Source organism: Notolepis coatsorum, assembly GCF_963971535.1.
Source record: "Notolepis coatsorum genome assembly, chromosome: 12".
In the NCBI taxonomy this organism is placed as follows: Eukaryota; Metazoa; Chordata; class Actinopteri; order Aulopiformes; family Paralepididae; genus Notolepis; species Notolepis coatsorum.
The window spans coordinates 123,393,103-123,407,782 of record NC_140176.1 but is presented as its reverse complement, the minus strand read 5'-3'; the positions used below and the strand labels follow the sequence as shown (position 1 = coordinate 123,407,782).

General features: G+C 45.3%; 1 protein-coding gene across 1 annotated transcript in view; it reads left to right on the top strand.

Moving 5' to 3' along the window:
- The window catches only part of rabep2 (rabaptin, RAB GTPase binding effector protein 2), a 37,657-nt gene extending 31,588 nt beyond the window's left edge, over positions 1 to 6,069 (top strand). Inside the window, 3 exon segments of the mRNA XM_084326755.1 lie at positions 20 to 174; positions 1,695 to 1,811; positions 5,329 to 6,069. Coding sequence (XP_084182881.1) covers positions 20 to 174; positions 1,695 to 1,811; positions 5,329 to 5,427 — 371 coding nt within the window. The 3' untranslated portion in view covers positions 5,428 to 6,069.
- The last annotated feature ends 8,611 nt before the right edge of the window (positions 6,070 to 14,680 follow it).

The window sequence follows — 14,680 nt, the reverse complement described above, 5'->3', positions numbered from 1 at the left end:
TGGCCGTGTGTCTCTGCAGTGCAGCTGTCGAGTCTGAAGACCGAGGCGGAGAGGATCCAGAGCCAGAAGGACCAGCTGCAGGCGGAACTACAGGCCTGTCGCACCGAGCTGCAGGGCCTGCGGGTGGCGCTCTCTCACTTGCAGGGCGACGGCAGGACCCTCAGCAGTGACAAGGTACAGTAGCAGTGAAGCAGGAAGCCATCGTGCTCTGCTCTGCTTCTGCACGGGAGGGAGGGAGGGAGGGAGGGAGGGAGGGAGGGAGGGAGGGAGGGAGGGAGGGTTCAACACACTGTATCATCCCAGATTTTATTCCACATTCTGGAATAAAAGAAGAACAGTTAAAATGTGCAGGAAAGGTCAAAAAAGCCCAAGGGCTTATAAGCGACCCCCCCCCCCCCCCCCCTTAAACCTATATAGAATAACTACACAGAAAATCCCCCCCACACATTATGCGCAAACACACATGTGCATATCCCTCTGTCATACACACGGATGCATACAATACAGCATTATACAACAATTATAATGTTGAAAAAAAACTACTCACAAATACACATGGATACTAAAGACACTACAGGATCTGTAGTTACTTTTTAAGCTTGCTTTTAAATGTATTTAAAGTGGAACATGTTTCTGTTAGATTTGTTATATCAGTCCACATCACTGCACCTTGATAGACAAATGAGAATTTGGCAACAGAGGTCCTACAGAAAGGAATGCGTAAGTCATTATTTCTTCTTGTCAGATGTGCATGATAATGAGAATTCAACTCAAAATAACTTTGAAAGAAGTTAGGTAAAGATGCAGGAAGACCAATTAATTTATACATTAAAAACCCCTGTTTGGTTGTTGACCTCATACATTGTGAGTAGTTGCAGTTGTTTAAATAATGGTTTGGTTGGGGCTAGATAAGAAGAGTTGGTTGCAATTCAGCGCCCCGCTACAAGCCCCCTTTAATGCGTGAATGAGGAGACATAATAACGATAATCTAGCGTTGATTTCAGGAAGATTCGATAATCGGGTGAAAAATGGCAACGTGATAAGTGGATTTAACTAAAGGGCTATTTTCGTGTCTTTTCCTGGGATTACTCAGAATCACTCAATATATACACTCAATATATACTCATATTCACCGCGGTATAAAATGTACAGATGAAAAAAGAATCTGTTTTTTGCATGTTGACCAGAAGAAACCCACTGACAATCGACAACGTTATTAGATCCATAGCTATAATATTTAATATAGTTTTAGCACTCGCAAACACGGCATTCTCTCCATTGAACAAAGCAGAGTTTCTCATCGATATTTACACCTACAAACTTCACAGATGGAACTTGTGCAAGTTCATTGTTATTGATACAAATAACAAATCTTGATACAAATCTTTTAGAAATAAGAACTATATATATGCAGTACACAAACACAATATACAGTACACAAACACACTATACACATACAGTACACAATATACAGTACACAAACACAATATACACATACAGTACACAAACACACAATACACATACAGTACACAATATACAGTAAACAAACACTATACACATACAGTACACAAACGCACAATATGCAGTAAACAAACAAACCTCATTATGACATGATGTTGTTACATTGTGTGTAACTTGTAGTAATGTAGTCATTTTGATAACGAGGTGAATGTGTCCTGTATGGTGGCCACCAGGCGGCGCTGCAGCAGCAGTGTCTGGAGCTGAGGAGCCAGGTGATCAGTCTGCGCTCCCAGGCGGACACCAGCCAGGCCGTGCAGAGGGACTTCGTGCAGCTCTCCCAGTCTCTACAGGTTAGCATCCGCTCTCCCAGTCTCTACAGGTTAGCATCCGCTCTCCCAGTCTCTACAGGTTAGCATCCGCTCTCCCAGTCTCTACAGGTTAGCATCCGCTCTCCCAGTCTCTACAGGTTAGCATCCGCTCTCTACAGGTTAGCATCCGCTCTCCCAGTCTCTACAGGTTAGCATCCGCTCTCCCAGTCTCTACAGGTTAGCATCCGCTCTCCCAGTCTCTACATGTTAGCATCCGCTCTCTACAGGTTAGCATCCGCTCTCTACAGGTTAGCATCCGCTCTCTACAGGTTAGCATCCGCTCTCCCAGTCTCTACAGGTTAGCATCAGCTCTCCCAGTCTCTACACGTTAGCATCCGCTCTCCCAGTCTCTACACGTTAGCATCCGCTCTCTACAGGTTAGCATCAGCTCTCCCAGTCTCTACACGTTAGCATCCGCTCTCCCAGTCTCTACACGTTAGCATCCGCTCTCTACACGTTAGCATCCGCTCTCCCAGTCTCTACACGTTAGCATCAGCTCTCCCAGTCTCTACACGTTAGCATCCGCTCTCCCAGTCTCTACACGTTAGCATCAGCTCTCCCAGTCTCTACACGTTAGCATCCGCTCTCCCAGTCTCTACACGTTAGCATCCGCTCTCCCAGTCTCTACACGTTAGCATCCGCTCTCTACAGGTTAGCATCCGCTCTCCCAGTCTCTACACGTTAGCATCAGCTCTCCCAGTCTCTACAGGTTAGCATCCGCTCTCCCAGTCTCTACACGTTAGCATCCGCTCTCCCAGTCGCCTGTTACTGTTCCGCAACTGTAAGTTACTTCCTGGACAGGCACGTGACAGGCGCGGCCACGCCCCGCGGCAGCCTCAGGACGCGCAACTTTCTCTGCCGCGCGGCACGCTCTGCGGCAGCATTATGTAGATTATGTAGCAGTAATACGCCCTTTTTCACTATCCAGAAATAGCTCAATTGGCAGCGCTGCTGTGGTGTGGATCCTACCGTCCGTTGCTGGCGAGTTCGATTCCCTTCAATTATTATTATTTTTTTTTTTAACATGCATTCTTTCGCCATTAAGTTTAGGCATGTTAACTTTAGGCATTGTTTCGGAGTTGGTTATGGTTAGAAAGGTTAATGTTAGGCATGGTTAAGGTTAAGGTTAGGCATAGTTTCGGAGTTGCTTAAGGTTAAAGGGTTAAGTTTAGGCGCTGTTAAGGAGCTGGTTAAGGTTAGAGTTTGTCTTAGAGACAGCGCGAGGCAATAGACAGCCTATTTCCGCGCGACAGCTCTCAGAAGCCTCGTTGCGCGTCCTGAGGCTGCCGCGGGGCGTGGACGCGCCTGTCACGTGCCTGTCGGGGCCAATCAGGCCTACCCAGGAAGTAACTTACAGTTGCGGAACAGTAACAGGCCTCCCAGTCTCTACAGGTTAGCATCCGCTCTCCCAGTCTCTACAGGTTAGCATCCGCTCTCCCAGTCTCTACAGGTTAGCATCCGCTCTCCCAGTCTCTACAGGTTAGCATCCGCTCTCCCAGTCTCTACAGGTTAGCATCCGCTCTCCCAGTCTCTACAGGTTAGCATCCGCTCTCTACAGGTTAGCATCCGCTCTCTACAGGTTAGCATCCGCTCTCTACAGGTTAGCATCCGCTCTCTACATGTTAGCATCCGCTCTCTACATGTTAGCATCCGCTCTCTACATGTTAGCATCCGCTCTCTACAGGTTAGCATCCGCTCTCTACATGTTAGCATCCGCTCTCTACAGGTTAGCATCCGCTCTCTACAGGTTAGCATCCGCTCTCCCAGTCTCTACAGGTTAGCATCCGCTCTCCCAGTCTCTACAGGTTAGCATCCGCTCTCCCAGTCTCTACAGGTTAGCATCCGCTCTCCCAGTCTCTACATGTTAGCATCCGCTCTCCCAGTCTCTACAGGTTAGCATCCGCTCTCCCAGTCTCTACAGGTTAGCATCCGCTCTCTACAGGTTAGCATCCGCTCTCTACAGGTTAGCATCCGCTCTCTACAGGTTAGCATCCGCTCTCTACATGTTAGCATCCGCTCTCTACATGTTAGCATCCGCTCTCTACATGTTAGCATCCGCTCTCTACATGTTAGCATCCGCTCTCTACATGTTAGCATCCGCTCTCTACAGGTTAGCATCCGCTCTCTACAGGTTAGCATCCGCTCTCTACAGGTTAGCATCCGCTCTCTACAGGTTAGCATCTGCTCTCTACAGGTTAGCATCCGCTCTCTACAGGTTAGCATCTGCTCTCTACAGGTTATCATCCGCTCTCTACAGGTTAATATCCGCTCTCTCAGTCTCTACAGGTTAGCATCCGCTCTCTACATGTTAGCATCCGCTCTCTACAGGTTAGCATCCGCTCTCCCAGTCTCTACATGTTAGCATCCGCTCTCTACAGGTTAGCATCCGCTCTCTACAGGTTAGCATCCGCTCTCCCAGTCTCTACAGGTTAGCATCCGCTCTCTACAGGTTAGCATCCGCTCTCTACAGGTTAGCATCCGCTCTCTACAGGTTAGCATCCGCTCTCTACAGGTTAATATCCGCTCTCTACATGTTAGCATCCGCTCTCTACATGTTAGCATCCGCTCTCTACAGGTTAGCATCCACTCTCTACAGGTTAGCATCCACTCTCTACATGTTAGCATCCGCTCTCTACAGGTTAGCATCCGCTCTCTACATGTTAGCATCCGCTCTCTACAGGTTAGCATCCGCTCTCTACAGGTTAGCATCCGCTCTCTACATGTTAGCATCCGCTCTCTACAGGTTAGCATCCGCTCTCTACAGGTTAGCATCAGCTCTCCCAGTCTCTACAGGTTAGCATCAGCTCTCCCAGTCTCTACAGGTTAGCATCCGCTCTCCCAGTCTCTACAGGTTAGCATCCGCTCTCCCAGTCTCTACAGGTTAGCATCCGCTCTCCCAGTCTCTACAGGTTAGCATCCGCTCTCCCAGTCTCTACAGGTTAGCATCCGCTCTCTACAGGTTAGCATCAGCTCTCCCAGTCTCTACAGGTTAGCATCCGCTCTCCCAGTCTCTACAGGTTAGCATCCGCTCTCCCAGTCTCTACAGGTTAGCTCCCAGTCTCAGAAACTGGACAAAGTGAAAGCAGTGAGTCAGTAGACTGGGGCGTCCGTTTGAAATAGCAACAATGTAGTGGGTTTTATAGCATTAGAATGTGTCGCATGTAAAGCTAGTCTGACTCACAGGAGGTAGACTGTGGGTATAAGCTCCTCCCCTTCCTCTGTCTGCGACACTATTTTGCGAGGGGGCACCGTCGCTGCATCCTGGGATTAGCGCCGCCCAGGATGATTGTGATTGGCCTGAGTGTTCAGGATGATTGTGATTGGCCCGAGTGTTTTTTCCCCTCTATAGCGGAATGATAAGACGGTTCAGCCTGACTGGCACAGCGCTAACATATAGTGTGGAGAGAGGAACGGCTAAATGAGACTACATTGTAAACTAGCCTCGCACTGATACGGTTATGAGAAACCCCTACATGTAGCATCTCTCTCTCTCCGACAGGTGAAGCTGGAGCTGATCCGCCAGGCGGAGACCCTGGACCAGGTGAGGCAGGTCCTGGGGGAGGCGCTCTGCACAGACCTGCCCACCGACACCACATGAGACTCTGGACCAGGTGAGGCAGGTCCTGGGGGAGGCGCTCTGCACAGACCTGCCCACCGACACCACATGAGCTACGAGCACCAGGCTGCAACCAAAGCAACTGAACAACTTGAAGCATTCCTAGGTTGACCTTTTAGCTTAGAGCCAAGTGTGGTGACATGGAAGGCAACTTTTGAGGGCAATGTGCTCACCAACAGGAAATAACGAAAGACGGAGAGAAAAGTATTCAATAAAGTGTATCTGGGCAACTAGATGTTGCCATGCAACCAGTATAAATGTGGAGAGACATTGCCCAACTATGTTGACCATTGTATCACCACCTTGAGCTTGGAGGTCCCCATGGCAAGAACACAGGATATGGACGGTAGTAGGCAGAATGACCACTGGAATGACTCGAGCTTCTATTTTGACTACTTACTGTTCCTAAACAGAGGGATTATTTTATTTGTACTACTTACTGTTAATTACAGTTCCTAAACACAGATATATGTTTTTATGTTCTTTTTATTAAATCTTTTCAACAAAAAGTACACAAGTCATTTGATGAAATGTAAAACAACATTGGGTCATTGCTGGAATATGAAGGCTTCTTCATTGGAAATGGGTAACCCTATGTTGTGTGTGTGTGTGTGTGTGGATTAAAGTCCTTTTGTCACGTGACTCCATTTATTTTACCTGTCTGGCGCTTCCCAGCTCTCTCAGGCCGGAACTCCAATCATGGAACTCAACGTGAGTAAAGCTAGCGGCTTTAACTACACCATCAACTACACCACTAACTAGTATTACATACAACTACTCAACGTCCCAACACTCTGAACTATCCCTTGAACTATCCCTTTAACCTCATGCCCCAAGTGAGTCCTGCATTGAAACAGCTGTAGCTGTAAGTTGGGGGGGGTGGAGGAGAATGAGTGAGGGTGGAGTGTGTGGGCAAAGAGTTCAATTTCGCTCATACTGATTAGTGAAAATAATATAGCATTACTTGTAGGGATGTCCGATATTATGGGCCGATATTAAAATGTAATATCGGAAATTATCGGTATTTACATTTATTTAATCTTTATTTACCCAGGCAAGCAAGTAAGAACAAATTCTTATTTTATTTATTGTCAAAAGTATGCATATTGTGCAGTTAATTCCACGACAAGAGATATGTAATGTTAATTACCTGAAATCATTCCGTTTTTTTGGGGGGGTAACCCTGCATATATCGATATCGGAAATTAAGAGTTGGACAATATCGGTAAAGAAGCCAATATCGAACATCCCTAATTACTTGTACAGTATTGTTCACAAACTGCCTCACTTGGGTCAGGATGTTAGGCTACTTAGCCTCTCACTTAGCTTTGCTATGGCAGCAGGCTGCTGCTTTTACCCACTGGGCCAGTATTAAGTATGGCCTGTAATAAGACTCAGTTAAATCTGCTTCAGGAGAATGCTTCAGAAAAAGCCAAATGTCTATGGTCTTTAGAAAATGACAGGTACGCTTTGAATAAGGATACGCATCAGCTCATGTATAGTTGAGCCATATGTTCAGCGCCTCGTTGGCGCAGTAGGCAGCGCGTCAGTCTCATAATCTGAAGGTTGTGAGTTCGAGCCTCACACGGGGCAGTATCTGTTAAGCAGTGGCGGACTGGCCATCGGGACGAATCCCGATGGGCCGGAACCAAAGTGGGCTGGTCGAAAAAAATATATATTTTTTTTTGGGCCAGTGTGTGGGCCGGTGTAGTATGTGGGCCGGCAATAAAACAATAAACAAGTTGCATAAACTAAATCAGATTAAAAATTATCACAGTTCTGGTTTGCCTTAAGATGCAGTTTAAGATGGGTCTTGAACATGGAGTATGTAGGGCACTCTCTAATCACAACTGGTAGGCTATTCCAGTAGTTACCACCTTTAACAGAGAATACAGTTTTTGCAAAGGTAGTATACCGAAAAGGCACCTTACAGTCCCCTCTACTGATGGCCCTGGTGGTAATGCCAGTGTCTGCTTTCTGTTGGATGAACTCATTCAATGGGGGAGGGGCAAGTCCATGCAGAACCTTGTACATGAAGCAAGTATATTTGAAAACTTGGAAATTCTTGAAACTTAGCATGTTATGTTTTTCTAAAACATTATAGTGATGAAATGAAATTGGTTTCCTATCAAATACTTTTATGGATTTTTTGTAGAGTAATTCTATTGGTGTAAGAGTAGTGACGTATGAAAGAGACCAGTTGATAAAACAGTACTCGATGTGTGATAAAATCATTGAATGCAGAAACATCCTTGCAGCATAAACTTGACTGTGTTTGTCACTTTCTTCACATTACTTTTTGAAGGTCAATGTAGAGTCCAATGTGACCCCAAGATACTTGAATTAATGTACAATGTCCAGCTCCGCCTCTCCCAGAAACACATTAGAGTGAGTGACCTCTACTGGTGACTTTGTGAACATCATACACACTGTTTTCTTGGTGTTAAGTGAAAGACATGCTTTTGTTAGCCAGTCTTGAATAAGACATCAGTGAATGAGATTCACGTTTCCTCCCAACCGCGAGTAGGCCTAGAAGCGCAGAAATGGAGAACGCAAAAAAAAGAAAGGGTGGAGCTGAAAAAGCTAGAATTAAAAAACAAAAATAGCTAGTAAAAGACGCAGAACAATGTTCTAAAATTACAGTCATGTTTAGTAGAGGAAGGGCTGGCGTTAGAGTAGTTGCTGCTGCTAATGATGATGAAGTTCAAGTGGAAGGAACCAACAGTAACATGACAGGTGCGTGCAGTAGCCTAGTGCATATTCTACTGTTGGTGTCTGCCGGTTCATGAGGGCTAGCTAGCCTATACTAGCTCTTTCGGGGGCAGTGTGTGGGCTGGTGCGTCTGAATGTCCCGGGCTGAATTTGTGTCCCAGTCCACCACTGCTTTTAAGGATAGAATTTCTATACAACGCTCGCTTAACATGTGAAAATATCAACCACTAGGGAAGCAAAGAGAACATGTGTTTAGAGACCAGAGGTGGGAGTTCTTATACACAGAATCAGTTATTTTAGCCACTAGGTGGCATCCCCCACCTCACGCACAGAGCAGAGGAGCAGGAGAGACCAGTCCTCTCTCTTTAGGGCTTGTGTCCATCAGGGGCGGAGCTAGGGGGTGGCTACCTGGGCTCAAGCCCCGGATGTATTCTGAAAAGCCCCGAATCTATTTAAATAAAATATATATATATTTTTTTTACAATTCATCATTGTTACATGAAAATATGTTTGCACCAGATTTAGCAGAAGCTAATTTCCATCTGTGGTCTATCCAGCTGCTAACTGTATTTGAGTGAGTTAAGTCTTGGTGTTATGGTAGACTCAGACCTAAGCTTTAAATCACAATCAACAAGTTGACAAAAACTTAATTCTTCCACCTTAGAAACATAGCTAAAGTACGGCCATTTATAAATCAAAAGGACGCTGAAAACCAGATCCATGCCTTAATCTCAAGCCAACTCGACTACTGTAATGCACTCCTTACCGGCCTCCCGAAAAAATACGATGATAACTATTTTATTGCAATGCACTATTGCATTATTTTATTCTATTTTACTAACTATTTTATTGCACTGCACTATTTTACTTTGTATCAGTGAATCATAGACGCCTGGCCATAAGAGCATTCGGAGCATCTCTGCTCTCCCACTATTGAACTTGGGGGAGCAAAGGTATGATCTTGCTCCACCACTTTTTGATTATATGAAAAATATGATATATCCCCCCCCAATATATAAATCTAACCATAACTACGTTATGGTTAACTGAGTTTTATAGTGAAAAGAGCAGCTTTATTGGTCAAGATTGAAGGCTCTATATTGCAGGAAATTGCACGTACAGGTTCATTAAATTCAAAAAAAATCTGTCGTGGAGGGGGTCGTGCCGGACCGCCTCCAAACCACCCCTTGCCTGCCAAAAAAAATAAAAAATACAAAAAAAAAAAGGGGGCCCATCTGGGCTAAGCCCCGGATCTCCTACAATCCTAAATCCTCCCCTGGTGTCCATAGCGACGTTTTATGAGTTGTCAGCTCCTTTCTGTCATTCATTTCTATGCTGGAGAAGCGTCAGGCGCGCTCCTCTTCCCGGCGACACGCCTCGCGTTTTATGAGCTCTCGGCGGCAGCGTTTTTGGCGGAGCGCTCTCAGCTCAAAAAGTTGAAACTCGTTAAACTTTTTTGGAAAGGAGCGCGCTCATCAATGTAACTCATCCAGGAAGGGGCGGAGCCGCGGCTGGCGCGAGCTCTGGGGAGACCCAGAAAGTCGCTCGAAGCTTTTTTTTCTTCTTTTTTCAAATCGGTCCGCCTTGAAAAAAAGGCTTTGAGTGGACACATAGCCTTATGGTGCTCTCTCTCTCTATCCATGCTGGCTGACAGAGAGGGAGATGGAACAGCAAGCCAGTGGCGGCTCTACCACTAGGGGCGCTAGGGCGCCGACCCACCTGCTGGCCAGCTGCTGTTAAATCAGAGAAGAAGAGAATACAACTTTTTCGTTTTTGTGTTTTATAGCCCTATAAATAATATAAACATGTTTAAAATTAATAATATTTACTCATTTTAAGTATGTTTGTATTTCCAATGCACAATATAACGTTATTATCTAAATTAAAAAAACATCGTTTTCCAGAGCAGGAAGTGACATCACGTTTTTTTTATTTTTTTTATTTTTTCGTATTTCTCGGGGGCAATACGCGATAGCGCTCTGCGTGCGCGTCACAGTTTGATCGCTGTCTCCGTCACAGCCAATCAGTGCATACGGCGTTGTGCGTTGAAATATGACTATTATGTTGGAATCCGAGCGCGATTTGAAGCGGTCTAGCCAGCAGCGTGAACTTCCGTGAAGGATTTTCCATAGCCGCATTTCGCGGAGACGCTCTCTGATTGGCCGACGCCAGCATTTTTTTCCATGGCAGAATTTCACAGAGACGATCTCTGATTGGCCGAATCCAATTTCTAATGTTCTAATGTTCCAATTCTAGCTTCTAGCTTGGTTGAGATAGTTGTGTTGTTGTGAGATGCATGCAGCTGTTTGTCTTAGAGCGTGCCGTGCCGTGACTGCAAGTTCTTTAGACTGTTAAGCTTAGGCACTCTTTCAAAGTTGGTTAAGGTTAGAGTTTGTCTTAGAGCATGGCGATAGAACGCCAGGTAGTTTGCAGGCTGTTCGAGCGGAAATGGACAAAGGAATGTACTTGTTGAGTGTTGTGGCAACGAGCTCAGCTGAGCTAACACTTGGCTAACTGCTGTTTGTCTTGCAGCTGTTTGTCTTGGAGCGTGATGGCAAGTTCTTTCAACGGTTAGGCTTAGGCACTCTTTCAAAGTTGGTTAAGGTTAGAGTTTGTCTTAGAGCATGGCGATAGAACACCAGGTAGTTTGCAGGCTGTTTGAGGCGGACATGGACAAAGGCACTCACAGTACTTGTTGGCTATTAACAAGCTATATTATGGATGCAGTGTGGAGGGACATGCATGGACAATGGATGGACATCAACACAGGCTGGATGGACAATGCCATGGAGTGGATATACTTTATCAACAAGCCCTTCTCTGCCAACAACAAGGTAGATTAGCGATATTTCTCTCTCTCTCTCTCTCTCTCTCTCTCTCTCTCTCTCTCTGCCACTCAGCTAACGCTGGCTTCTCTCTCTCTCTCTCTCTCTCTCTCTCTCTCTCTCTCTCTCTCTCTACTGCTGGCCATTCATGAAGCGAGACATTGCTGATTGTTTATTTATCGATGGCTCATTGATTTAACTACTGCAGCTCTCTCGGATTGAAAATACGTGGATTATGGCTTGTTCAATATCGTCTATGTTTGAATGAATTAATGAATGAGAACTTTATTAACAGATTGCAGAATGGGTACAATACAGTACGGCTCAATACACACAATTGTTAAGGGGATGCAGACCAGAGAAAGACGTTTGTCTTGTTTACATCAGGGTCCCAGATTTTCGATTCATATCGATAGTTTAATAGCTAGCCTTGGCTCGTTTAACAATATGCAAAATATGTGTACAGCCCTGTACTCATACTGAAGTTATTCTTGGTATATAATAGGTCTGATTGTGTAACGAATCGATTCCACGTCGCGCTGTGTGTGAGAGAGAGAAGGAGAGAGGGAGAGATCTGCCTGTTTGTAGACGGGCGAGTTTTGTTTCTAACTTTTCTATTTATATATTGTGTTTCAAGTTGTGAATTAGAGTCTAGACTATACTTTATTTGACTGGTTGTGTGTTGTTGTAGTAACAGCTGAGCGACTCGTTCATAAGAGCCGATTCATTGCCGTGAGCGTGAGTCGAATCGCTCACGTCTTGCCATGCATGAGTGTTGCGTGGTACTGTACTGTACATGTTTGCATTTTGCAAAATGTTTGGTATAGCGCCCCCTAGTGGCGAATACCCAGCGGCCGCCACTGCAGCAAGCGTGTGTGTAAATGTAACCTCAAGGACAGAGCAACAATAAAAGAAAATCCATTCAGCCTCAGGTTTCAAAATGGATACCAACAAACAGTCCACCAGCAAACAGCCCTTTCGTTTACACACACATATACACACAGACGCACATGTACTTACAAACACACACACACACACATATACACACAGACGCACATGTACTTACAAACATACACACACACACACACACACTAAAAAAATAATCAGTCACAGTCATTATGGTAATCAAATTGTGATAGTAAAACCTATAGAATACTGTAGTATTCCTGTTTTTTTCACACTCACTATAGATATACCAGAAAGACTGATTTATAGCAGCATTCCTACCAGAGGCAGGAGTGACACATTTTGACCACTAGTTGTAGTGTGTACCAACTACCACCAGAGGGCATCTGTGAGCACTCCATCCTCCCTGACTGGACGACAGTCATGTAATTTGATCAATTAAGTGAATGTCTTCCACCATCAATGTGTGTTTTTCTATTCTATTATGGAAAACTCATGTGTCAGTGCTTGGGCACATAATCTGATGGATCTACTAACACAAACTGACAAGACAACCCAGTCAGATAGACCTGGTCGCTGTATACGTCAGACTCTGTGTGCATCAAGAGGGAAAAGGGAACGTAATCCTGCTCAGAACAACGGGGCAGGGAAACGTTCTCTTTTTCTACTTGATATTTTTTTCCCCTTTATATACATTTACCCTGTAGAGACTGTGTGGATTTACCCTTTTCTTCTGCCCGTTCTCTGGGACCTGAGACGCATGGTGGATTGGCTGGGCTCGTGTCCGGGCATCTGGCCCTGTATCCCCTCCTTCCCCGTTCTCTCCTACAGAAGCGGTGCATAGGCCAGCACCCGGGCGTATAATGGGAGACAAGTTTGTAAATGGCAGACTGGTCCAGAAACTGCCATTCAAGGTTTCTAAGCAGCCTTTTATGTAGCGGTGAAGAGATGATCAATTGTGTTGCAATCAGGGCTTGACATTAACTTTTTGGCTCATAGTGGTTTTCAAAAGTCACTAGCCACTCAGCATTTTCACTAGCCAAAAATCCCCGCACTCGCGTCCCCACCCAAAAAGTAATAAATATAGGTAATTTCATCTTCACTAACCCCTGCTGGGGACAGTATCATTGTAATCATACTGCTACACACCAACTGTACAACTGTGCTTCTGACTGTTGACTCCATTGTTTACTACTGCCTGCGACCAGTGACTCAGCCACAAAAGGAGCTCCAGTTGGGGCAACGGCTGACTGGGACAAGATGGAGGGTGTAGATGTGGAAGAGTTGTGTTGAACCTAGCAATTACATTGTTGCTCCAAACGCTGTGAACATTATCATTGACACACCTTGCAATGTTACTCACCTGGCCAAGGTTGTTTAAGGTAATGAGACATTAGTACAAACACCTGTTGAATTGATTTAGTGATCTGCATTTGTAGCAATAAGCAATTGCACATTGTTCTAATGTTAGGTGGCTGTATTCTGAGAATGAAGCATATGATTTAGAGTTTGGCACTTTGTGTTAACAGTTTTGCACTTTGAATTTCGGAATAGGATGTAACGTCTTAAGGTAAGAATTCTGCAAGTCAGTTTAGAACTTTGCAAAGAGGTTTGCACTTTATATGTAAGCATAGCATTTCGGAGTATGAATTTTGAAAGTAATTTTTAGCAATTTTGAGTTTTGTACGTTGAAATTCTGCTGTGAAAAATGAGTCAAAGCAATCGGGGAAAAAAACGTATAAAAGCCTTTATGTGTCGATGAACTGAGAGAGTTAATTTCTCGTCTGTTGGCTCCATGGAATCAAGTGTGGGGGGGGGGGGCAAGGGGGCCGGAGTGTCTGTAGCAGAGTGTCTGTAGGAGAGTGTCTGTAGTGTCTGTAGCAGAGTGTCTGTAGTGTCTGTAGCAGAGTGTCTGTAGCAGAGTGTCTGTAGTGTCTGTAGCAGAGTGTCTGTAGCAGAGTGTCTGTAGCAGAGTGTCTGTAGCAGAGTGTCTGTAGCAGAGTGTCTGTAGTGTCTGTAGTGTCTGTAGCAGAGTGTCTGTAGCAGAGTGTCTGTAGTGTCTGTAGCAGAGTGTCTGTAGCAGAGTGTCTGTAGTGTCTGTAGCAGAGTGTCTGTAGCAGAGTGTCTGTAGTGTCTGTAGCAGAGTGTCTGTAGCAGAGTGTCTGTAGTGTCTGTAGCAGAGTGTCTGTGTCTGTAGGAGAGTGTCTGTAGCAGAGTGTCTGTAGGAGAGTGTCTGTAGCAGAGTGTCTGTAGCAGAGTGTCTGTAGCAGAGTGTCTGTAGTGTCTGTAGCAGAGTGTCTGTAGCAGAGTGTCTGTAGCAGAGTGTCTGTAGTGTCTGTAGCAGAGTGTCTGTAGCAGAGTGTCTGTAGCAGAGTGTCTGTAGTGTCTGTAGCAGAGTGTCTGTAGCAGAGTGTCTGTAGTGTCTGTAGCAGAGTGTCTGTAGGAGAGTGTCTGTAGTGTCTGTAGCGTAGTGTCTGTAGCAGAGTGTCTGTAGTGTCTGTAGCAGAGTGTCTGTAGCAGAGTGTCTGTAGCAGAGTGTCTGTAGCAGAGTGTCTGTAGTGTCTGTAGCAGAGTGTCTGTAGCAGAGTGTCTGTAGTAGAGTGTCTGTAGTGTCTGTAGGAGAGTGTCTGTAGCAGAGTGTCTGTAGCAGAGTGTCTGTAGCAGAGTGTCTGTAGTGTCTGTAGCAGAGTGTCTGTAGCAGAGTGTCTGTAGCAGAGTGTCTGTAGCAGAGTGTCTGTAGTGTCTGTAGTGTCTGTAGCAGAGTGTCTGTAGCAGAGTGTCTGTAGCAGAGT